Below are 23,794 nucleotides of genomic sequence, written 5' to 3' on the forward strand. Positions count from 1 at the left end.
GTAGTTCCACCGGTCAGCTGATAAGACGATGTTCTTGACGAATTATCCTGCAATGTGATCTCCGACGTCGACAAGGTCGACACTTTGACAGGCTCGTCGAATGTCAGGTTGAGCAACGCCTGGTTCATATCGAGGCTAAACTCGAGCAGCACCGGACTGGTAACATCTTGTTTGAAAGACTTGACGATCTTTCCGGGAAATCCATCGACAATCTCAGCGACAGAGACTCCACTCGTGTCCTTCACTAAATCGTCGCTCACTGTAATGTAGCAGTTACCGCGTCGTACGCAAAGATCTGAGTCTGTCTTGATAGCCACGATGTCGTCAGACAGGAGAGTCAACTTGACAATGGTGTTGTTTTCTACAACGTAAGATCCTCCTGTCAACTGATGTTTGCCAATAGGATTCTCAAATAAGCTTTGCAACGTGATAGCAGACGGATTAAATGTTGAGCTGTTCACGCTTTCGCTGAACGTCAGCGTCAACGTGTTGTCTTCAAGATTAAACTCCGTAAATTCCGTCAACTCGGGAGACGTCTTATCCTCTACAATGGCAGCCGCCATAGTAGCGTTTGCGGCGACGATCCCGTCGACCTTCAAATTGGCCATGTCTAGAACAGAACCTTGTGCAAATGTGACATAGCAGTTGCTCGTAACCGTGCACAAATCCGTCGTACTCTTCAGTGTGTTCAGATCGGTCTGCGAAAGTGTGACGTCAACGATTGGTGCGTCTCCGTGTGTAATCGAACTCGTAGTCAAAGCCAATGTTGACGACGCTAACCCAACGTCGTCGCTCAGGGTCAAAGCTGATATATCAAATGAAGACACGTTGACAGTCTCCGAGAATGTTAAAGACAATGAACCAGAATCGAGATCCAAAGAGAATGCATTAAGAGACGGACTAATTGCGTCCTTCATGTATACGCTTACTTTCTCCGCCTTAGAGCAAGACACTGGCTGTATATCATTGCCTGACTTGTCTTTAACGGCAGGAACGACGATGGCGATGTATGTTGAGTTCTCGTCTACAGCAAGCTGGTTCAACTTCTTGATTTCATTTTGATCTTTCTCCGACAGCCTCACTTCTTGAGTTCGGCCATTTTCAGTAAGAACGGTGCTTCCTGTTAAAGTATATTCCTGTCCACCGCAATCGCCAGAGCTATGGAGAGTGACATAGTTTGTGTTCAGAGAAGAAGCATTAACAACTTCTGTAAATACGAAAGTCAAACGACCAGAGTCGAGATCAAAATCAAACGATTCCAACCGTGGTCGGATCGTATCGATTGTAACCTCAGACACTTGAGTAGCTGATGTAGACAAAATAGCGTCTGCCTGATTTTCTGCAACGTCAGTGATAAAACCAAGCTGTGCAGAGATAAACGTCGTAGCGGTAGAAACGGCCAAATCAGGAACAAGCTTCAATTGATCCAGATCAATTGCAGATAGCGCCAATTCAACTGTGTTGCCAGTTACTCGCCTGGAAACGCCTCCAGTGAGAACGTAATTTGATGTTGCTGACTTTCCATCATTCTGTATAGTAATCCTCGATGAATTCAGACTTTCAGACTTAACCGCTTCATTCATTTGGATGGTCAACAAACCTGCGTCTAAATCAAAGTTAAAGCTGGATATTTTAGGTGGAGTCAAATCTGCTGTGTGCGACGCGGCTTGCAAGCCTGACGAAGACGCTATCTCAATGAGTTGATTTCCAGCCATATCCTCGACTGAACTAGCAGAAATCGATAAGAAAGAGTTATTTAGCATTGAGCCTAAAGGTGACAAGTCTCTTATTGCAGACAGATCAGCCTCCGAGATCGTCACTTCAAGGGTGTCAGAATCATCAGATGAAACGCTTCCACTGCGCAAGTCGAAAGACTGAACATTAAGAGCAGACCTGTTAGCCATGGATTGCAACGTGATGTTGGCAACCACGAGGCTACTAGATTTCACTGTCTCCGAAAAATGAAGTACGACGACCAGAGGAGGAACGTCTCCTACCATTTTGAGTTCGAAAGATTCCAGTTCCGGTTTCACTGAGTCTTTCGTAAACAAAGAAACTTGGAGAGCGCTGTCATTGCCTCTTTCCGTGACACCATTGCCATTCATGTCCTCAACAACGCTCGAACTGAAAGACAGGAAAGTATTCAGAGATGACGTAGCAAATGTGGTGATCTTCTTTATGGCATTAAGATCTGTTAAAGTTAAGCTGACGACAGCGTTTGGTCCATTGGCACTGGACGTTTCGCCATCGGTGAATTGGTAACTTGTATCAGCACTGCCAGAAGTGCTCTGAAGAAGAAGAGCGTCAAACATAAATGTTCCGACGTTTACAGATTCGGAAAACGACAGTGTCAAAGTTCCATCTGTTAGATTCAAGTCAAAACGGTCTAGAACCGGCGAAAGTTTGTCTTCGAAAAGTTGATTGGCTCGTTCAGCATTAGAAGACGGTTTTGCAGTGATGCTGTTGTTAGACATGTCACTGACCAAACCTGATGGAAACGATAAGTATGTGTTAAACACCGTCGTTCCTAACTGTTCATTTTCTTTCAGCTTGTTCAAATCAGTTGTCAATAAGTCGATTGTCACTGTTGAAGAATGCTCGGTAGACGTATTTCCACCGGACAAAGATAAGGAAATCGTACTGTCATCACTGGCCGTTTGAAGAGCAATGAGGCCGACATGGAGAGACGAAACGTTGACAGTCTCTGAAAACGACAAGGTCAGCTTTCCAGCGCCGACGTCGAACTCAAAGCTTCGCAAAACAGGTGGCGTTCTGTCAGTCTCGACAGCAACCGCCATAACAGCATTAACGACAGGACGGTTCCCGATACCGTTGTTGTTCATGTCTTTAACGGCATTTGACGAGTGGCTGAGATAAGTATTAGCAGTAGAAACAGTAAGGTCGGGAAGCGCCTTCACAGAATTCAGGTCGTCTTCCGTCAGCTCAATTTCTACCACAGTACTGTCTGTAGTCGAAGATGTTCCACCCGTCAAACGGTACATGTCTCCTGTCACGGAAGCGGTACTCGAAAGGGTAAAGCTGCTGGGTGTCAACGTCGACGCATTGACGGTCTCAGAAAACGTCAATTTCAAGAGTCCTTCATCTAGATCAAACTCAAATAGCGTCAGCTGAGGTGCAGTGGAGTCCGGTGTATGCGTCAAAGACTGCCTAGCATTATCAGGGGGGACCTCGTTCACTTCGTTCCCATTCATGTCCTTGATTGCTCTTTGTGTCATAACCAAAAACGTATTGTTCGTTGAAGTACCAAGATCGGAAAACGTCTTGATGTTGTTCTGATCATCATCATTGAGAACGACGTCAAACTGCACAGCCGTTGAGTTCGGAGTCGCAGTGCCTCCGGTTAGAATTCGTTCACGAACGGAGTCCAACTGTTTCTCAGCATTTTGAAGAGTTATTTCTTCAAGAGAAAGGGTCTCCACATCGACAGCTTCAGAAAACTTCAGAGATAGAATGCCAGTATCAACGCTAAAGAAGAACGATATCAAGCTTGGACTATTCCCATCGCCAACGAAAGATGCTGCCCGTTGAGCAGAATCTGACACAATCGAAAATACGGGAAGGTCGGCCATGTCCTTAATAGCCGAAGCTTGGATAGACAAGTAAGTGTTGTTTATACCGGTTGCTAGGTTACGCTTCATCTTAAGTTGGTTAAGATCCTCATCAGTCAAATCGATTACAATAACGTAACCGTTGTTGCTTAATGTCGTTCCTCCGGTTAGAGTATACTGAGTGCCGCCGTCCACTGCACTTTGCAACGTAATCTTAGTTGGGTCGAGCGTGATCGCGTCCATGACGTCATCAAAAGTCAATGCCAACCGATCTTCCTTCAGATCTAACGCAAACGTCTTTATTGACGGTTTGGTTGTATCCTCCTGATAAACCTCTACGTTCCGAGCCGCATTTGATGGCACTCCTTCCACTCCATTCCCTGCCATGTCCTTGAACGAATTAGCAGCGATCGAAATAAAACTGTCACTCTTCTTTGTTCCCAAGTTGAGAAGTTTGATCTGCGTGACGTCAACTTCCAGTAGTGTTATACTGAGTTCCTTCTTGTCGTCGGCTAAGTAATCAACAGTTCCACCATTCAGCGTAACATTGACGCCACCTGACGAAGATGATAGGAGAGTGACGCCGCTAGACACAAATACATCCTTATCCATTGGTTCGGAAAACAGAATGTTGACTTTGAATGTGTCAATATCCAGTTTGGCAAAATTAACGACTGTGGGATCGGTGACATCGGGTCTTAGCAAATTCACGGTTATGTTTGACGCGTTTTTAACGGCCAGATTGCTCATGTCCTGAATCAACCTGCTCGTGCTTGAAAAATAAACGTCCGAGTTAGACGTTGCTAGGTTACCGTCTGCTTTAAGAGACACCAAGTTGGCATCGGACAGAGTAAGCGCCACAGTCAAACCGTTGATCAAAGTTCTGCGGACTCCTCCAGTTAGAGTAAGAGAAGATGACTTGCCGAGGTTGTGTAGAGTGACCGCTGTCGGATCTAGAGTTATAAATCTCACTGGCTCGTCAAACGTCACCGTTAGAAGACCAGAATTTACATCCAGGCTAAATCCGTCGACTGCAGGAGGTGTCGCATCACCTTCAACAGTCGTTGCTCTCTCATTAGTACGAAAGTCCTGTGGTGGAGCAACATTAACGGCGGTGACGTTATTTCCACGCGTATCTTTCAAAAGACTAGATGTGAACCGAACAAAGCAATTTCTTTCACTCGTACAAATAGTGGTGTCCAACTTCAATGCATCTAGATCTGTCTTCTCCATTTCAAAAGTCACAAACGTCGAATCTTGAGTTGTCAGATTGCCGGCTGTTATAGGAATGTTGCTCGCCGAGTCGTGGCTGCTATGTAAAGTAATGAAAGACACGTTCACAGTGGCTGAGTCTACCGTCTCGGAGAACTCTAGAGTGATCATTCCTCCGTCGAGATCCAGCAAAGTAAACTGTGCAAGAGAAGGACTACTGGTGTCTGCCACGTAGTTGGTCACTTGCATAGCAGATTCCTTATCAACAGCAAACACTTTATTGCCAGACATGTCATTAACTCCATCAGTTGTCAACGAGAGGAAACAAGTCGTCTCGGCATCACAAAGGGAAAGCCTAGTTATCTCGTTACGATCTTCCTTCAATAAATCAATACTAACGTCTCGAGTGTCGACACTTGAGTCGTAAGTACCGCCAGATAAGGTGAATGATGTATCAGCACGGGCAGAAGAGCTCAGCAGTGTGAACTGCGTCAGATTGAATGTCTGTGCGTTGACCGCTTCGTCAAAGTGCAAAGTCATAGAGACAATCCTCATATCGATATCGAAGGTAACGAGTCTAGGTGAACTCACGTCTGGAACGTACTCTGTTACAGAGTCTGCCTTCGAATCTACAATAGAAGTAATTGCATTTCCGTTCATGTCCGACACAAATGTGGAGGAGATGACAATAAATGTCGATGACTTGTCAACAGCTAGAGTTTGTGCCGTCTTTACGCCATCTAGATCGACGTCCAAGAGAGTGATGTTCACAACAACTCCGTCTATGACTCTGGACTTAACTCCCGTAAGAGCTACTTTCTCCCCTCCTGTGCCATTGGACTTAAGACTCAACTCCTCGTACTGAATTGTAGCAATATCAATAACCTCTGAAAACGTCAGCGACATCACGCCTTGATCCATATCCAAATCAAATCTAGTCAAGGTCGGTGAAGTCTGATCAGGAAACACCGACGAAGCCTGTTTAGCGGACGAAGATGAGATTTCCTCTACAGCCAGGCCAGCCATATCCTTTACGGCCTTCGAGTCTACAGCCAAGAAACTATTTGAAATAGCACTACCTAGAGCTCTCTTCGATTTGATGTCATTTAAATCTGACGGTCCCAAACTAAGTGTCACTTTGGCCCCATCCGGACTACTTGATGTAGTAACTCCAGCGCTAAGAGTTCGTGACAAAGCCGGTAGCACTAAGGTGTCGTTGTTGCTCTGGAGGCGAAACCCGGTCACATCCAACGAAGTAACGTCCACAGCCTCAATAAACGTCAGTCTCAACTCACCAGGGCTGTCGAGATGCAAACTGAATGAATCCAATTGTGGTGGCTGTTCATCAGGAATAAATGTTACAGCCTCGGCAGCAGACAGCGCTGGGAATTCATTGTCACTCATATCCTTGAGCGTACTATTCTGTAACAATACGAACGAGCTAGATGCATCAACAGCCAGTCCACGATTGGTCCTTATCGCATCAAAATCCGATTGGCTGATCATCACAGTGACGACAAGGCTATTGCCTCCAACAGTGTTACTTCCAGACAACATTATCTCTTCTCCTCCAGTAAGAGATGACTGACTTCTGACCAATACTTTGTCTAGTTGAACTGAACTGACGTTGACGATTTCAGAAAACGTGAGACGCAGTTGGCCACTGTCCATGTCTAGCGTCGTTGCAACGAGTGAAGGTGGTTTCGCGTCTGGCGTGAAGACGTTCACCTGCAAAGACGACGTAGATTCGATCGACTCCATTGCATTTCCCTGCATGTCAGTGAACGCAGTAGTCAGAGCGCTGAGATACGTCGAGCTCTTGTCTGCCAGAAGGGTTGGCTCTTTCTGAATCTCGTCAAGATCTGTACGCGAAAACGTAACGTTAAGATTGACCGAATTAGTTGAAGAAGTACCCCCGACGGTGAGAGTGTATGAATTTGCCGTGAGCGGATCAGATGTTGAGTAAAATGTGATCGAAGGATAACGGATTGAACTGGACTTGATAGTCTCGCTAAACGTCAACAAAACAACTCCTTCGTCCATATCGAGATCATACGACGTCAACTGTGGAGATGTATTGTCCACAGTGAAAGTATCCACTCTCTGTCCACTGGCAATCTGTATCGCTGTGACACTATTAGCACTCATGTCACTGATAGTAGTCGAAACGAGAGAAAGAAAAGTGCTACTATCCGATATAGCTAAAGCTGCGATTGCCTTGATGCCATTCACATCGCCAGACGTCAAGTTGACACTGACAATCGTGCCATAGTCCATCGAGAAGCTACCAGATGTCAAAGCGAAACTCTGATTACTTGACAGGGAATTCTCAAACGGCTGAAAGGTAATTCCCTTGACATCAAAAGAACTAGCATCCACAGTCTCAGAAAACGTAAGATGTAAACGTCCACTGTCCATATCTAAAGAGTAAGACGTCAGCACCGGTTCCTTACTGTCCTTGATGAAATTATTGACACTCATTGCAGACGCCTGAGGTATAGCAGTAGCGTTGTTTCCAGCCATATCGCGAACTATTCCACTCGCTATGCTGATGTATGTGCTCGCGAGGCTAGTAGCTAAAGTCGTAAGTCGTTTGATAGAATTTAAATCGTCCACAGTGAATGTAATGCTAATCGTCTTGCCATCCGTAGATCTCTGTGAGTCTCCTCCAGAGAGAGTAAACGACGAGTTACCATTCCTGCCGTTTAGAAGCGTGATACCTCCCAACAGCAGCGTGTCTACATTTACCGTATCGGTAAACGTTACATTCAATAGTCCCTCCGTCATATCCAAATCAAACGACGCCAATACAGGCGCGGTACCATCAGGTCTAAATGTTTTAACTTGAACTGCTTTTCCGTTTGTTATAGCTAACACGTCAGTGCCTTCGACATCGTCAACAGCAAACGCCTGCATAACCAACCATGTCGTCTCCTTCGACACAGCAAGTCCCACAACAGACTTCATTCCAAGCAAGTCGACAGGATCGATCTCAAACGCAACTTCATATCCGTCTTTTGTCACTGGGGTAACCTTCTTTGTGAGAGTATAAAACTTGCCGTCGTCTCCAACCAAAGCTGAAGCTTGAATCGTCAACGCTCTGGCGTCAAACGAGGCAGCACTGACGATGTCATCAAATGTCAAATTCAAGAACGCAGTGTGCATGTCGATACTGAAGTCGCTTAGCTGTGGTCGAGTGACGTCGACCTCGAGAACGGTAGCCTGCTGTCGAGATACCGCGCCGATTTCGTTGTCGCTCGTATCGGTCACAAATCCTGGTTCACACGAAAGATAAGTGTTCGTCTGATTCGTTCCAAAATTAGGAGTGCGCTTGATCGTACTGATATCGCCACTGGAAAGTTTAAGAGTCACTTCCTTCGAATAGACCGCAGAGTCCCCATCTACAGATCCACCAGTCAAATTCAATGTAACTCCAGAAATTGCCTTCGAGTGTAATGATAGTTTGCTGAAATCAACTGACGATGGTTTAACGGGTTCGTTGAACGATAGAGTCAACTGATCGTCGTTTAGGTTGAACTGAAATTCGTTTAGAACCGGTGGGTCTGAGTCGGGCATATACCCGGTAGACTGTAATGCATCACCATTCTCAATGGGCACAACGAAGTTATTAGCCATGTCGACAATAGCGGTCGCACTGATTGTGATGTAGGTGTCCTGTATACTCTTAGCGAATGTCTTAGCTTTCAAGGAGTCCAGGTCTCTAACAGACATCCTAATGATGACTTCCGTTTCTCCGTCTGCCGACAGTACCGTTCCACCGGTCAGTGGAAGTGATGTTTCCACAGCAGTTTTGTTATCTTGCAATCCAATCTCCGTTACTACCAGATTGGAAGCGCGCACTGGCTCGGAGAACGTCAACGTCAATGAACGAGCTTTGACGTCGAGAGTGAATCCGTCCAGCGTAGGCTTTGTTCTGTCAGCAATGAAGGTGGTAACAATCAATCCGGGAGCACCAGACACGTGTGCTTGACTCGGGTTGCCATTTATGTCCCGTATAAGATCAACGGTTGCCGTCAGGTAGCAGTCGCTTCTCTTGCTACAAAGGTCGGAAAGCTGTTGAACCGTCGAAAGATCAGCATCATTGAGTATTATAGACACGGTCTCTCCGTTCAAGCTGTTAGTATGACCACCAGTCAGACTGTATGCTTCGATGTCGCCAGATCTTTCGAACAAACCTTGCAACGTGATCTTAGAAGCATTGAGAGTAGCTGTATCCACCGTCTCGTCAAACGTCACATTTAATTGTCCGGCCACTAAATCCAGAGCAGCAAATTTCGATATAGCAGGCCCAGTCGTGTCTCCCTTATATGAGCTGACTTTCTTGGCTGCTCCACTGAGAACAGAAACAACGGACAGTCCAACCATATCAGCAACCAAATCGGATGAAATTGACACAAAGCAGTTGTCTGCTTTTGAGCAAACTTCAAGGCGTTTCAACTCATTTGCATCTCCGGATGAGAAACTAAAAGCGACCTGCGCATTATTCTCGATTGGTCGAGGAGTTGACGTCAACTGATAACTTATTCCGTCAGAACTGTTGCGTGTCTGAAACGAGATCTCGGATACATTCATCTTAGCAACATTTACAGTTTCGTCAAAGCTCAGAACAAAAGTACCAGCGTTCATATCGACGTCAAATGACAACAGATTCGGTCTCGAAACATCCTCTCCGTACTTAGACACCTGGAGAGCAGATGAAGCTGAAATACGATTGACGTCGTTTCCAAACATGTCTTTTACTGCTTCACGAGTCATACTCAAAAAGGTATTGGTGGAGGACGTTGCAAGTGAGGCAAGCTTCTTGATCGCATCAGAATCCTCAGCTGAGAAAGTCAATACGAGAACCGTGCCGTCTTCACTAGAAACGGTACCACCACTAAGTCCGTGACTCTCTGACGCTGCAAAGCGAGCACTTTGAAGAGTGACAGACGACGAACTGAAGGACGATGCGTTAACGGCTTCAGAGAAAGTCATATTTAGAGTTCGTGTGAATAGGTTGAAATCATAACTGACTAGACGAGGAGATGTGACATCGGTCGTAAATTTCGTCACCATTGTTGCATTAGTTCTAGCAATGTTTGATGCCTCGTTGTCCGCGACATCCAAGATAACTCCCGTATCGGCAGAAATAAATGTCGACGCCTTATTTACTGCTAACGTTTTCCTCACACGAAGCGCATTCATGTCTTCCCCACTCAAAGATACTTCTATTTCTGTCGCTGAAGAAACTGTTAAGGATTGTCCACCGGTCAATGAATAGAACTCACCGCTGCCATTCTGCATATCCTGCAGTCTGATTCTTGTTGCTTGCAACGCTTCGGGCTTTACTACATCATCAAACGTTAACGTCATAACAGCGGAATTCATGTCCAACGAGAAAGCGGTCACCGAAGGCGGCGTCAAGTCAGCAGTGTAGTCTTTTACTTGAGAGTTCACAACAGACAATAGAGACAAACTTGCGGCATCCTGCACGCCGCCAGCAGACATACTAAGATACGTTGTAGCTTTAGATGATGCCAGAGGCGGCCTAGCACGTAGTGCTTTCAGATCACTGTCGGTAACAGATATCTGCAACGTGGTAAAGCTGGTCGACAATGCCGTACCCCCCGTTAAAGTATAATTATTCGAAGAGTCTGGAACCTGAAACAACGTTATCGAGTTGGTGTCCAGCGTCGATGCAGTAACGGTCTCTGAAAATGTCATAGTGATTAACAAGGGCACTTTGGAGTCAACCATGAACAGAGTATAGGATACCAGCTGAGGAGGTGTACTGTCCACGGTATAGTCTTCATTAATAATTTGGATAGCCGACGTCTTTGCAATAGGGTTCTCCGATACGTCCTTAATGAAATTGTGGTCCAAAACAATATATGTTGATGCAACGTCTACTGCTAAAAGCGTGTCGTTCTTAATAGCATTGAGATCCGTAGTTGAAATGTTCACAACCACTACAGGATCTTTCTGCTTCAAGAAGTCTCCACCCGTCAAACGGTAAGACGCAGAAGGTGCAGACGCATGGTTCTGAATAGAAATACCCGTCAAAGACAAAGAAGCAGAGTCGACCGTCTCCGAGAACGAAAGAGTGATAGTCCCAGCATCCACGTCGAGCTTGAACGACGACAGTGTTGGTGGTGCGGTGTCAGAAGTGAAGTTGCTCACCTGCTTAGCAGCAGTGTCGGGCACTCTCTCCAAAAGATTACCGTTCATGTCCTTGACAGTATACGATTCAAAAGCAAAGAACGTGTTATCTTTACCCGTTCCAACACTAGCCAGTTTCTTGATCGAATTCAAGTCCGATTCTTGCAGGTTCACAACAAAGTCGTCAGACGGCGCCGCCGATGTCGTTCCACCCGTCAGCGGGACGCCAGACGTGAAACCGATGGCTTTGTTTTGCACAGACACACCACTCATGTTCAAAGTTGCGGTATCTACAGTCTCGGAAAATTTAAGTCGCATCGTTCCAAGAGACAAATCAAAGTCAATAACCTCAATCTCGGGACTCCTACTATCATTAACATATGTACCGACTTGCAATCCCAACGCCTTGGCGACCGCCTTCTGACTGTTCATATCTCGAAAGCTGTCAAACTCGTAAGCCAAGAAAGCAGAATCAGCAGAAGTTGCCACGTTTCTGTTCCGCTTGATTGCATTAACATCATCGCGAGACAGGTCAATGGTGATTTTAGAACTGTTTGCAGTCGACACCGTTCCTCCGGTCAGTTTGTAAAATCCGTCTTGTAGAGCACTAGCGCTGCTCTGCAGTGTAAACTTCGATGGAACAACAGATACGGCGTCAACCGTTTCCGAAAACGTGAGGGTCAGAGTGTCCTCGTCCAAATCCAAATCGTAGGACACCAAAACAGGAGCAACGTCGTCCAAGATGTGCGTTGATGCTTGTAACGCATCCGACTCTGGTACAGCCATCAATTGATTACCATTTAGGTCAGAGATCGCCGTTGATGCAACCGACAAGAAAGTACTCGCTGTATTGGTAGCAAGATCCGTAAATCTCTTCAAAGTGTTCAAGTCATCGGCACTCAAGGTAACGTTGAAGAAATCTGATGGCCCGGATTCTACAGATCCACCTGTCAACGTATACGTGCGTGTCGCCAATGAGCTATTCTTATTATTCTGCAGCGTCAACTGCTTTGGATCGAACGTGGCCGTGTCAACCGTCTCGTTAAATTTCAAACTCAGTGAACCAACCGTAACGTCGATCGTGAACGAGACAAGAGAAGGGTCACTCTCGTCGCCAAAGTACTCTGCAGCCAGCTTGGCACTTGATGTTGGAATGCTGATCACATCGACTCCAGAAACATCCTCCAACATGTCCGCAGTAAACGCAATAAAGGTGTCGTTCTTCCGTGTAGCAAGACCTCGTCGTTTCTTGATATTATCGACGTCAGACTTCAGTAGATCGAGAACGATTGTATAACCGTTTCTACTCTTTGTTGTTCCGCCCGTCAGCTGATACACGTTATCCGTCGATGAGCCAGATTCGTCTCCTTGAAGAGTTATCTTCTCAGCCAGCAGTGACCCAGATTTCATGATGTCATCAAACGTCATCGAAACAATCGACCTATCCAAATCGAAAGTGAAGGTTGTAAGACTAGGACCTGTCGAATCTCGAACATACGTTTGAACTTGAAGAGCATCGCTAGATTTCATATCTAAAATTCCGTTTCCGAAAACATCCTTTACGGCATTCGCTGAAACATATATATAACTATCAGCTTGAGACGTGGCTAAATCGAGGCGCACCTTGATCTCACGTACATCGTCCGCCACTAGACCAAATTTCAGTATCGTCCTGTCCGAGATAACTTCGACGTCCTTGCCCGACGTCAGAGAATAATTCTGACCACCGCTTGCTTCACCTTGAAATGTAATCGCGCTAAAATTGATGTTCTTAAACGTCTCGTCGATCGGTTCGCTAAAGGAGAGTTGAAGAACTTCGGCATTCATGTCCAGTTGTAAGAAAGATATCATTTCTGGTGGCGTATCATCCAAGGTCAGAACACTAACTTGCAAAGCAGATGTACCGTTTAAGCGAGGTACCACATCGTTGCCTTTTGTCACTGAGCCTACCGTATTGAGCACCATGTCTTCAATCATGTCTCCCGTGAAAGTCATGTAAGTAGTTTCGTTTGACGTTGCGAGTCTGAGATCTGCTTTTATCTTCAGCACGTCTTCATCTAGTAACGTAAACTGAATTTCTCTACCATTCCTTGCAGTCAACACAGCCTTCTCTCCAGTTAATGTGTAACTTACATCAGACGACAGACCAGACTGTATGGTGATAGACTTGGAATCAAACGTGTTTACACGTACAGGCTCGTCCGCTTTCAAAGTCATTGTTTCCGAGTCCAAATCAAAGTCAAAGCTAGTGATTTTTGGTGACGTAACATCAGGCATAAATACAGCAGCAGTGTGAGCAGCTTCGTAGTCACTGGTGTCCTCGACTGCAGTTACGTTTCGACCAGCCATGTCCTTAATCAGAGACACAGGGAACCGAACCCAGCAATTGGAACCTTCAGTGCACAAATCGTCGTCAATCTTGATATTGTCCAAATCGCCCAAAGTCATATTTACTGTTATGAGTAAACCGTTTTTGCTTGATGTACTACCACCTGTCAGGATATACGTAGTCTCCACGACGGTACCCATGCCTGTTGTTTGATACCAGTCCTGCAAAGTGATGTCGGACACACGCAAACTTGATGCTTGCACCGTCTCGGAGAAAGACAGCGTTAGCACACCCGCATCAAGATCAAACTCGGTAAAACCTCCCAGTTCTGGATCGGTTGCGTCTGGAATATAAGTGTCTGCTTTAGCCGCACTGCCATCAGGGCGAGCAACAACATTATTCCCACTGGTGTCTTGCAAAGCATTCGACGTAAACGACACATAGCAATTCGACGCAACGGTACAAAAGGGAAGACGTTTCAGCTCATTCAAGTCGGAGTTTGAAAATGTAATGACTACCTCCTCACTGTCCTCGCTTGACAAGATGCTAGTAGATGGAGTCAGTTTATACTCGATGAGCGTCTTGTTGTCTTGCAAAGTGATGCCGATCAGAAGAATTGACGCGGAGTCCATCGTTTCATCAAACGACAAAGTCAACTGCCCGAGATTCATATCAATTGTAAAAGCAGAAAACGTCGGTCCAGTCGAATCTTTAATAAAAATGGAAGCGAGAAGAGCAGATTTCGACGTCCCCGCGTTCCCGTTACGATCGGACACAGCATCAGCATCAACTGTCAACCACGTGTCTGTCATTCCAGTAGCCAGTTTCCTAGATCTTTTAATCGCATTGAGATCATTCGCACTTAGACTCAAGACGATGAGTTTAGGTGTTGGCAGCGACGCAGACCCGCCAGAAAGAGTAACCTGTTGTGACGCTGCAAGATCTGAAACATTATGAAACATCAACTTAGTCGAGTCAAACGTGGCAACCTCTATAGATTCCGAAAACGTAAGGTTCAGTTGGCCCGCGTTTAAGTCCAACGCAAAGCTTTCCACAACAGGACCGACGACATCTAGACTAAAGCTCGAAGCCTGAGTTACCATGGGCTTGAGATCTAAGTCATTGCCGTTTATGTCCTTAATAGCAGCAGAAGTTAAAGATAAGAAAGTGTTAGACCTAGACGTCGCCAGACCAGAGTCATCCAATAGAGCATTCAAGTCAGTAAGACTAAGTTGGACGGTCACAATTCGACCGTTGGCACTACTAGATGTGCTAGTAGTTAACGATACGTTTCTTGTCACGTTTGAACTTGTTTTCGTGCTCTGTAGTGTCATAGCAGATACGTCCAACGTGTCCACATCGACCACCTCGTCGAAAGTCATTACTACTGTGTTTGCTCCAAAATCTAAGTTGAATGATAGCAATTTCGGACCCCTCAAGTCTGGAAAATACGTTGTTGCTTCTTGACCGGACGTCAACCCTATTATTGCCTTTCCGACCATATCCTTTACAGCACCGGTAGAAACATCGAGAAATGACGAAAACTTAGAAACGCCAAGCTTGGAGTTGAGCTGAATAGCGTCGAAGTCTGTGTCATCGAGCATCAACGTGATCTTCGTATCGTCTATTAATACTGCTGAAGAGGACGATAGCACATGCTGGTGATCAGGAGACGTAGCCTTGTTCTGGAACGTTAGCAAGCTTGCGTTAACGCTCCTACTATCGACAGTCTCCGAGAAAGATAAAATCAGAGTGCTTGCATCCATGTCAACGTCGAATCCACTAAACGTAGGTGCAGTATCATCCACAATGAACGAAATAGACTGTTGAGCGCTGGTATTGGCAACAGTTACTATGGTGTTAGACGCCATATCCGCAACAGCAGACGACGGGAAAGACAAGTAGCTATCTTCCAAAAAAGTGTATAGTGCCTTAACCTTTTTCAGACCGTTGAGATCATCGACGGCTAAAGTGATGTTGACAACAGTAGCATCGGCAACCGACTTCACACCCCCGGTGAGTTGGTAGGAAACAGCAGAGCTTGTAGCAGAACTCTGTAGAGTAAGTTGGGACAGTACAATTGAGCTTGATTTTATAACTTCGGAGAAGGTTAGAGACAGCTGTCCCAAATTCATGTCCACAGAGTAAAAGCTGAGCTCGGGGCTGGTATTGTCTCTCGAAAACGAAGTGGCTGCTTTCCCTTCTCCGACGTCTACAGCTTCATTCGAATTGCTGTTCATATCCCTGATAGCTCCAACACCATACGACAAGTATGTACTCGTAATTTCGGAAGCCAAGGTAGAAATAGCTTTGATACTATCCAAGTCTGTTTTAGTCAAATTAACGGTGACAATAGGACTATCAGAGATCGATGCAGAGCCACCCGTTAGGGTAACCCGCTGATCAATTACAACGGTAGAATTGGCGCGAGGCTGAATTGTAAACTTCATGACATCAATTGTGCTTGCACTAACAGTCTCAGAAAACGTCATGATCAACTGTCCTTTATCCATGTCCAAAGAAAACCCGTCCACAGTTGGAGGCGTCTTGTCCTCCAAAACCTGATCAGCTAATAATGCGGACGCACTGTCTACTGCATCCACTTCATTTCCGCCTAAATCTTTGATCAAACCAGTTGAAAAACTGAGGAAAGTATTGTTTTCGTTTGTTCCCAGTTCAGTATTCTTCTTCAAATCATTGAGGTCAGTACTTGCAATTGAAAGAGTAACGGTTTTTCCATTGTCTGAAAGAGAAGACACACTCGTTGACAGAGTCAGACTCTCCGTGCTTCCTGTACGACGGTTCTGAATGGCAGCACGGTCAGCCCTAAAACTACCAATGTCCACATGATCTGTAAAAGTCACCCGCAGTTCGCCTTCGTTCAAGTCCAATACATAACTAGATACTTCAGGGGGAGTCGTGTCACCAGTGAAAGTCTTCACTGCGAGAGCTTTTCCGTCAGTAATAGCCAAAACATCACGGTCATCAAGATCATCGATAGCAAACGCTTGCATGACCAGGTAAGTTGTAGATTTGTTAACCGCTAAACCTCGGACTTTCTTGATGTTAAACAAATCAGAGCTCGAAATCTGTACCTGTATCATGTATCCATCCTTCGAAACCGCGACAGTCGTCTCAGTTAGTTTGACGGATTGCGAAGCGGTTCCAGCGTCTTGAATAGCAAAAGCAGTTGAATCAAACGTACTCGCTTTCACGACGTCGCTGAAAGTCAAGTTTAGAGATCCAGACTGCATGTCAATAGTAAAGCTTCTAAGTTCTGGTCGCGTCATGTCTTCCACGTGAGCAGTAGACTGCATTCGATCTACCGCAGCGTTTCCGTTTCCATTCACATCGTTAACAACATTTGCTGAAATAGACAGAAAAGTAGTTGAGGTGTCCGTAGCCAAACCTGGCGTCCGTTTGATGTTGTCAACGTCGTCGTCAGTGAGATCCAGTACCATAACAGTAGACGGTAGAGTGTCCGACACAGCACCACCCGTTAGCGTGTAGTTGGTACCGCCCGTAGATGTTGAATACAGATAAATTGACGTAAAATCGGTCAAACTGGCAGGATCAACCGTTTCGTCAAAAGTCAATGTGAGCTTGTGTTTGTCCAGGTCCAACTGATACTCGCTGAGTACTGGAGGAACGGTGTCTCCAACATACGTTGTCACTTGAACCGCACTTCCGTCAGCTACAGCGACTACGTTGTTTGGACGGAGCGCCATGTCCTGAGCTGCGTTCGACGTCAATCTAAGAAATGTATCGTTCGTACTCGTAGCAAACGATCTCGCTTTCAAAGTGTTCAAGTCCGATGACGACAACTTAATCTCGACACTTGTTAATCCGTCCGATGACGGAACGGTTCCGCCGGTCAAATTAAGCTCCAACGAACCACCCAAAGAAAGAGCTTTGCTCTGCAAAGTGATCTCCTTTGGAATAACTCCGCTTGCTTTCACCGGCTCACTAAATGTAATAATAAGACTTCCAGATGTCATATTCAATGTGAAATCCTTCACTGTAGGAGAAGTAGTGTCTTCCTGTAGAGATAACACGATTTTTCCAGGGTACTCTTGACCGGCAGCATCGTTCTCATTGCCAGACATGTCTTCCACTAGTCCTTTCGTGATCAATACATAACATGTAGCTTTGTGCGTGCACAGATGCTCCTGGCTCTTGATACCTTCTAGATCAGTAGAAGTCAAGGTGATAACTACCTCAACTCCATTTGGGCTAACAGACGTACCACCTGTCAGTGTCATCGAGCTCACAGGAGACTCAAAGAGAGTTTGCAGAGTAGCTTTTGTGGCATCGAGGGTCGAAATTCGAACAGCTTCAGAAAAGGAAAGAGTGATTGTCCCGTTGATTAAGTTGATTTCCTTGAAACTGTCAAGAGTTGGGTTTTTCGTATCTCCAGTGTAGGCGTCCACCTGTTCCCCATCGACTGCCACAACGTTGTGATCAGCCATATCGTACACAAACGTGCTGGGAAATGAGATAAAACAATCATTTTTCGCCGAGCACAAATTCAATGTCTTGATCGTATTGGAGTCTATGTTACTCAACTCCACCGCCAACGACGGTCCGTTCTCTCCATTGTAAGTTGAAGTTTGTAGTTTGTAAGTCACGGTGGATGCAGATTTCAAGTTCTGCAACTGTAGCTGAGTCAACTGCAACGACGTGGCGTTGACTGTCTCATTAAACTTAAGTGTTAATGTACTGTCGTTCAAGTCAAGATCAAACGACACAAGCTTCGGATTGTCGCTGTCGGCATCCAAAGAATCAGCTTGAAGAGCACGAGCTGAAACTATTCTTCGAACGAGATTGCCACTCATGTCCTTAACCATATCGGTTGTAATCGATAAGAAGGTATTGTCTGGAGATGTCATCAGATTGCTCAGTTTCAAAAGTTCATTCTGATCAACGACAGCTAACTTAAATTCGACTGTTGTTCCAACAGGACTGCTTGAAGAACCTTCCGTAAGAGTATACTTCTCCGAAGGAGACGCCGATTTCGAATTCTGAAAGGTCATCTGCTTGGCATCGAAGCTGGTAACGTTCACTACCTCCGAAAACGTCATCAACACCACTCCGGTGTTCAAATTCACTTCATAGGACGTCAATTCGGGTTGAGTCGTGTCTGGAGTAAAAGACGACGACCTTTGTGCGTTGTCGGTAACAATGGCCGTGACCAGATTATTGGCGATGTCCTTGATCACAGTCTCAGAAAGCGCAACGTAAGTAGTCGTTTGACTAGTAGCCAATAATGATCTTTGCTTTAGTTGATTCAGATCATCTCTATGAAGACTGACTTCTAGGACTTTGTTATCCGTAACCAGACCGGCGCCTACACTGTTGGAAGTTAAAACGTAGCTCGACGTTGGGTTGCTCTTGTTGTTTTGTATGGTTATCTGCGTCGCGTTTGCAGAAGCGGGATCGATCTGCTCGTTAAACGTCAATGCAAGAACGGCAGAATTCATATCCAGAGAAAATGCAGTCAATACTGCTTTAGTCAGGTCAGCCGTGTGTGTGCGAACTTTGAGGTTCGATTTCGCTTCTACAGACCGACCAGCAACGTCTTTGACGAAAGAAGATGTAATGTTGATAAAAGTGCTTGCTTCTGTCTGAAACAACGGAGCTCGGTTTCGGATTGTCCGCAAGTCGTCCGAAGTAACAGTCAGTTTCACTGACGTAACGTCGAGAGAGATGGCCGTCCCTCCAGTTAACTGCAAAGTCTTCAAGCTATCGCTCTCACCCGCGAGTGGAAGGAGCGTTATTGCCGTCGGATCGACAGAATTCACATCAACAGTTTCTGAAAATAAGAGAACGATCTCGAGGGGCTCGGTTCCATCGGTCATCTGAACATCGAAGTTAGCCAGACTGGGTGGTTTGATGTCTGCCGTATAGTTCTTCACAACTTTCGGAAGAGAAAGAGCAGCGATTTCATTGTCACTCGTGTCCTTAGCCATACCTGTCACAAATGATATGTATGTAGACGAGTTGGCAACAGCCAACGTGGTATCTTGCTTAATGGCATTCAGATCACCACTGGTGAGAGTCACTTTAATCACGAGATCGTCTGTGGAGCTCTTAGAACCACCGGTCAATGCATAAGTCGTAACTGCATCTGAGGCGGAGCTGCGTAGAGTTATAGCCGAAACATTCACAGAAGTCGAAACCACGGTCTCATCAAATGAAAGAGTTAGCACTCCCTCGTTCAAGTCGAATTCAAAGTCGATTAGTGAAGGTTTGCGAATATCGGCGATAATGGTTAAAGCCTTCTTGGCTTCTGTAACCAAAACGGAATCGACTGGATTGCCAGCCATGTCAGAGATTGCGGTACTCTCCACGGCAAGATAAGTATTGTCAGTAAACACACCAAAACCTGATGTGCTCTTCAAGACGTTCGCATCTGCAGACAAGAGGTCGACGACGATGACGGTAGCGTCGGAAGACATCGTCGTTCCTCCAGTGAGCCGCAGACTCGTTCCAGAACCGTCCGCGTTTGAATTGAGAATTAAGCCTGAAGCATTCAAAGACCTGGCATCAGCGGTCTCGTCGAACGTCAGCCGTAACGTTTCCAGACTTAAATCAAGCTCAAAGCTATCAAGCTTCGGAGGAGTGTCGTCATCAGTGAACGACGTCGCAGGAATGCCAAGCGTCGTAGCTCTAATCGTATTGCCACTCATATCTGACACAGCAGCCAAGTTGACAGAAAGATAAGTGTTGGTCATTGCCGTACCGATGTTCCTGCTCGCCTTCAGAACGTTCCGGTCTGGTAGAGAGACTGTTACAGTGATCTGAGTAGAATCAGTAGTAGATGGTTCGCCAGACGACAATGTCACTGATTCTGTACCAGCCGCATCGCTCTGCAGAATGAAATTCTCTGGAGCAATCGTTGATGCATTGATGGTTTCCGAAAATCGAACAGTCAGTTGACCATTGTCGAGGTCGAAATCAAACGAGTCCAAAGTCGGGCGTATTCTGTCTTCATCATAGCGGTTTGCTTGTTTAGCACTAGACGATGGAATCGCAACGATTGCATTACCTGCCATATCTTTCACAGTTGATGACAACAAAGAAAGGAATGTATCCAATACAGACGTTGCAATATCAGTTTGCTCCTTCAAGACGTTCAAATCGGAAATGTCTAACGTAAACGTCAGAGACGTCACCCCGTTGGTTGCATTGGTTGTACCCGCAGTCAGTTTGCGTCTCGCACTGGCCAGAACAGCATCTCTGTTATTCTGAAACGTGAGGCCGGTCGCATCAAACGTAGCAGGATCGACGACTTCGGAAAAGTCGAGAGTTGCCTCCCCGTTTCCGATGTCAACACTGTACGACACAAGTTCCGGAGATGTGACATCCTTTGTAAAGCGACCTACGACCTTGCTCTGCAACGTCGTCACAGCAATCACTTCCACGTTTGCGACATCTCGCACAGTCTCAGCAGGAAACACGATGTAGGTACTGTTCTCTGCAGTCGCCAAATCCGTCATTTTCTTGATCTCGTTCAAGTCGTCAAGAGTCAGATTCAATGACAATGTGTAACCGTTGATGGTGCTACGAGTGCCGCCCGTCAAACGATACGAACTGCCGCCGTCGACCTTGCTCTGCAACGTAATCTTTCTAGCGTCCAGGCTCGTCGCGTCCATGACGTCATCAAATACCAAAGTCAGCAAGCCAGAATTTAAGTCGAAATCGAAGCTCGATAACTTGGGATTGATAACATCCGCGACGTAAGTAGCAACATTCTTGGCAGCCGTGCCGCTGACGGACGTCGCAAAATTTCCCGCAAGATCTTTAATAGCTGCGTCAGAAAGTGAGACGTACGTGTTACTCTTGGCTGTAGCAAGACTACTCCGCAATTTCAACTGGCGGATATCTTCGGCTGACAGGACAATTCGTAGCACAGTCTTGTCGGTCTTGGTGGATACACTCTTTTTGCCTGTCAGACTGTAGTTAGCGCTGCCACCGGTCTCTACAGCCTGTATAGTTATGCCACTGAACGTTATTTGATCTTGGTCAATCGGTTCAGAAAAGGAGAGCTCGAGCAATTCGTTGGTCAAGTCAAACAACACGAAACTCTCCAGAATGGGTTTGCTGATGTCAGGAGTGTAACCAGACACGCTAACGCCAACGGCATTAGTCTCGTTCCTTTCTGTAACTTCGTTATTGTAAGCGTCTTGGATCATATCGCTGGAAAAGGACAAAAACGTTTTCGAACTTGATGACGTCAAGTTCACATCCGACTTCAATTTGATCAGATCGGCGTCGAGTATTTCAAATTCAATGACAGAAGACAGAAACGACGTCTTCAACGACTTCTCTCCTGTCAGAGTGTAAAACGTTGTCCTAGACTTGTCCGTGTCTTGAAACGTAACTTTCTTAGGATCGAAAGTGAGATAATCAACAATTTCATCGAAAGATAGTTTCACCGTGCCGCTATTCAAATCGAAGTCGAATGCCAGTAGCTTTGGTGCAGTAGTGTCTGCCATCACACTCTCAGCCCTTTCTTGAGTTTTAAAATCATTGCTGTCGTCAATTGCGGTAATATTATTTCCAGCCACGTCGGTAACAAAATTGTCGGGAAAACGAATCCAACAGTTTATCTTTCGAGAGCAAAAATTGTTGTCACGTTCAACCTTCAAAGCGTCAATGTCCGCGTCACTGAGAGTGATAACCACCACTGAACCGTCCTTACTCGTACTTGTAGGATTCGTCAGTTGTCTCTTGGACTGGATGTCCGGACCATAATCGTCTTGCAGTCTGGCTAAATCAGCTTTCAGGGAAGATATCTTGACGGCGTCAGTGAAAGACAGCTCCAACAGACCATCATCCAAATCGAGGAGTACAAACTGTAGTAGCTCAGGTTTCGTCGTGTCGGGAACGACATTAGTAGCCTTCTTGGCTTTTCCGTTTACAATCTCTGTCACGCCATTACCCGCCATATCCTTCACAGCAGAACTGCCTAGCACTACATAGCAAACAGTATCCAAACTACACAGGTTGTTGATCTTGATGTGATTCAAGTCTTCGGTAGACAAATCGACCTCGATAAACAGCGCATTAGTGGACGGCGCCGTCGTTGTAATGAGAGAGTAACTCTGTCTAGACCTAGTCTGACCGTCTTGCAAAGTGAGATGGCTTAGATTGAGAGTCTTCGCGTCAATTGTCTCGTCAAACGTCAGATTCAGTCGGCCAGAGTCCAAATCAACAGAAAAAGAAGACAACACAGGCGGTTCAGTATCCGGAGTAAACGTTGTCACATTCTTTGCATTAGTAGCATTTATGCCGACAACAACGTTACCCGTCGTATCTTTAACCAAAGACGACGAAAACGACAAGAACGTGTCGCTCACACTGGTGGCCAGACCTCGCACTTTCTTGATCGCGTTCAGATCTACAGACGTCAAAGTATTCAAAGTTGCAACCGTCGCAGAAGGTTTCGTCGCGGTACCGCCTGTCAACTTATAGCTGATGCCTCCCGATCCATCCCGATCGCTTTGCAACAACAGTTCCTGAGATATGAACGACGTCACATTAATCGCCTCTGAAAAAGTCAGTACTATCTCGCCCTTGTTCATATCGAGATTAAAGTTTAGCAACATAGGAGGCACATCATCTTTTTTAAAAGTGCTGGCTTTTTTAGCATCCGTGACCGGCAATGGCACAACTTGTAGCTTGACCATGTCCTTCGCTGTTGTTTCCGTTAGAGACAGATAAGTGTCATCAACTGATGTACCAATGTTGTCGTTGTCACTTAGCGTTTCAACGTCACTTCTCGTTATACCGAGCGTTATGATATGAGACGGTGTCTTCGTCTTCACTGTCGTGCTAGCGGACAATCGGTGTGAAGCGACGGGCGAAAACTGAGAGCTCTGTAACGTAATTTCGGTCGCGTTAAAAGAGTTGGCAAACACGGGCTCGGAAAACGTCAAAACAAGCTCGGGAGTCCCCAGATCTAACGTAAACGAACTGACTTCCGGTCTGGTCGAATCCCCTACAAAGTTTGTACTTGGGGAAGCAGTGAGTAATCCAGCAAACGAGTTTCCGGCCATATCTCTAATCACGTCTGTCGTCAGATTCAAATGAGTGGTTGCGTTGCTTACGGCCAGCCCGGTGTCCAGCTTGATCGTATGCATTTTAGCTTCATCAATATCAACAGAAATAATCCTTTGGTTACCACTACTCGATGCATTCGAAGACAGTGTGATGGTTGTGGCAGACTGGAAATCACCATCGCTCTGAAGGATAATCTTAGAATACACCAAAGAACTTGTATTGACGACCTCAGAAAAAGTGAGATCTAGTTTTTCACTATTTATGTCCAATTTGTATCCTTTAAGAACTGGCGCTGATGTGTCTTTAGTGAATGACGCAGCCTTTATGGCATTGTCTCTGTCCACGACATCAAGTGAGTTGCCAGCCACGTCTTCAAACGAATAGCTCAATGCGGACAAATACGTCGTGCTCAAAGTCGTTCCTAACGTGCTATCTTGCTGGAGAGCGTCAAGAGTAGCAG

The 23,794-nt window shown here is 45.8% G+C and overlaps 1 protein-coding gene across 1 annotated transcript in view; it reads right to left on the reverse strand.

Moving 5' to 3' along the window:
* The window catches only part of LOC134193701 (uncharacterized), a 149,615-nt gene that overhangs the window by 63,626 nt on the left and 62,195 nt on the right, over positions 1–23,794 (reverse strand). Inside the window, exon 5 of the mRNA XM_062662539.1 lies at positions 11–23,794. Coding sequence (XP_062518523.1) covers positions 11–23,794 — 23,784 coding nt within the window. The remainder of the gene's footprint in view (positions 1–10) is intronic.

This window comes from Corticium candelabrum, chromosome 18 (assembly GCF_963422355.1).
Source record: "Corticium candelabrum chromosome 18, ooCorCand1.1, whole genome shotgun sequence".
Taxonomy (NCBI): Eukaryota; Metazoa; Porifera; class Homoscleromorpha; order Homosclerophorida; family Plakinidae; genus Corticium; species Corticium candelabrum.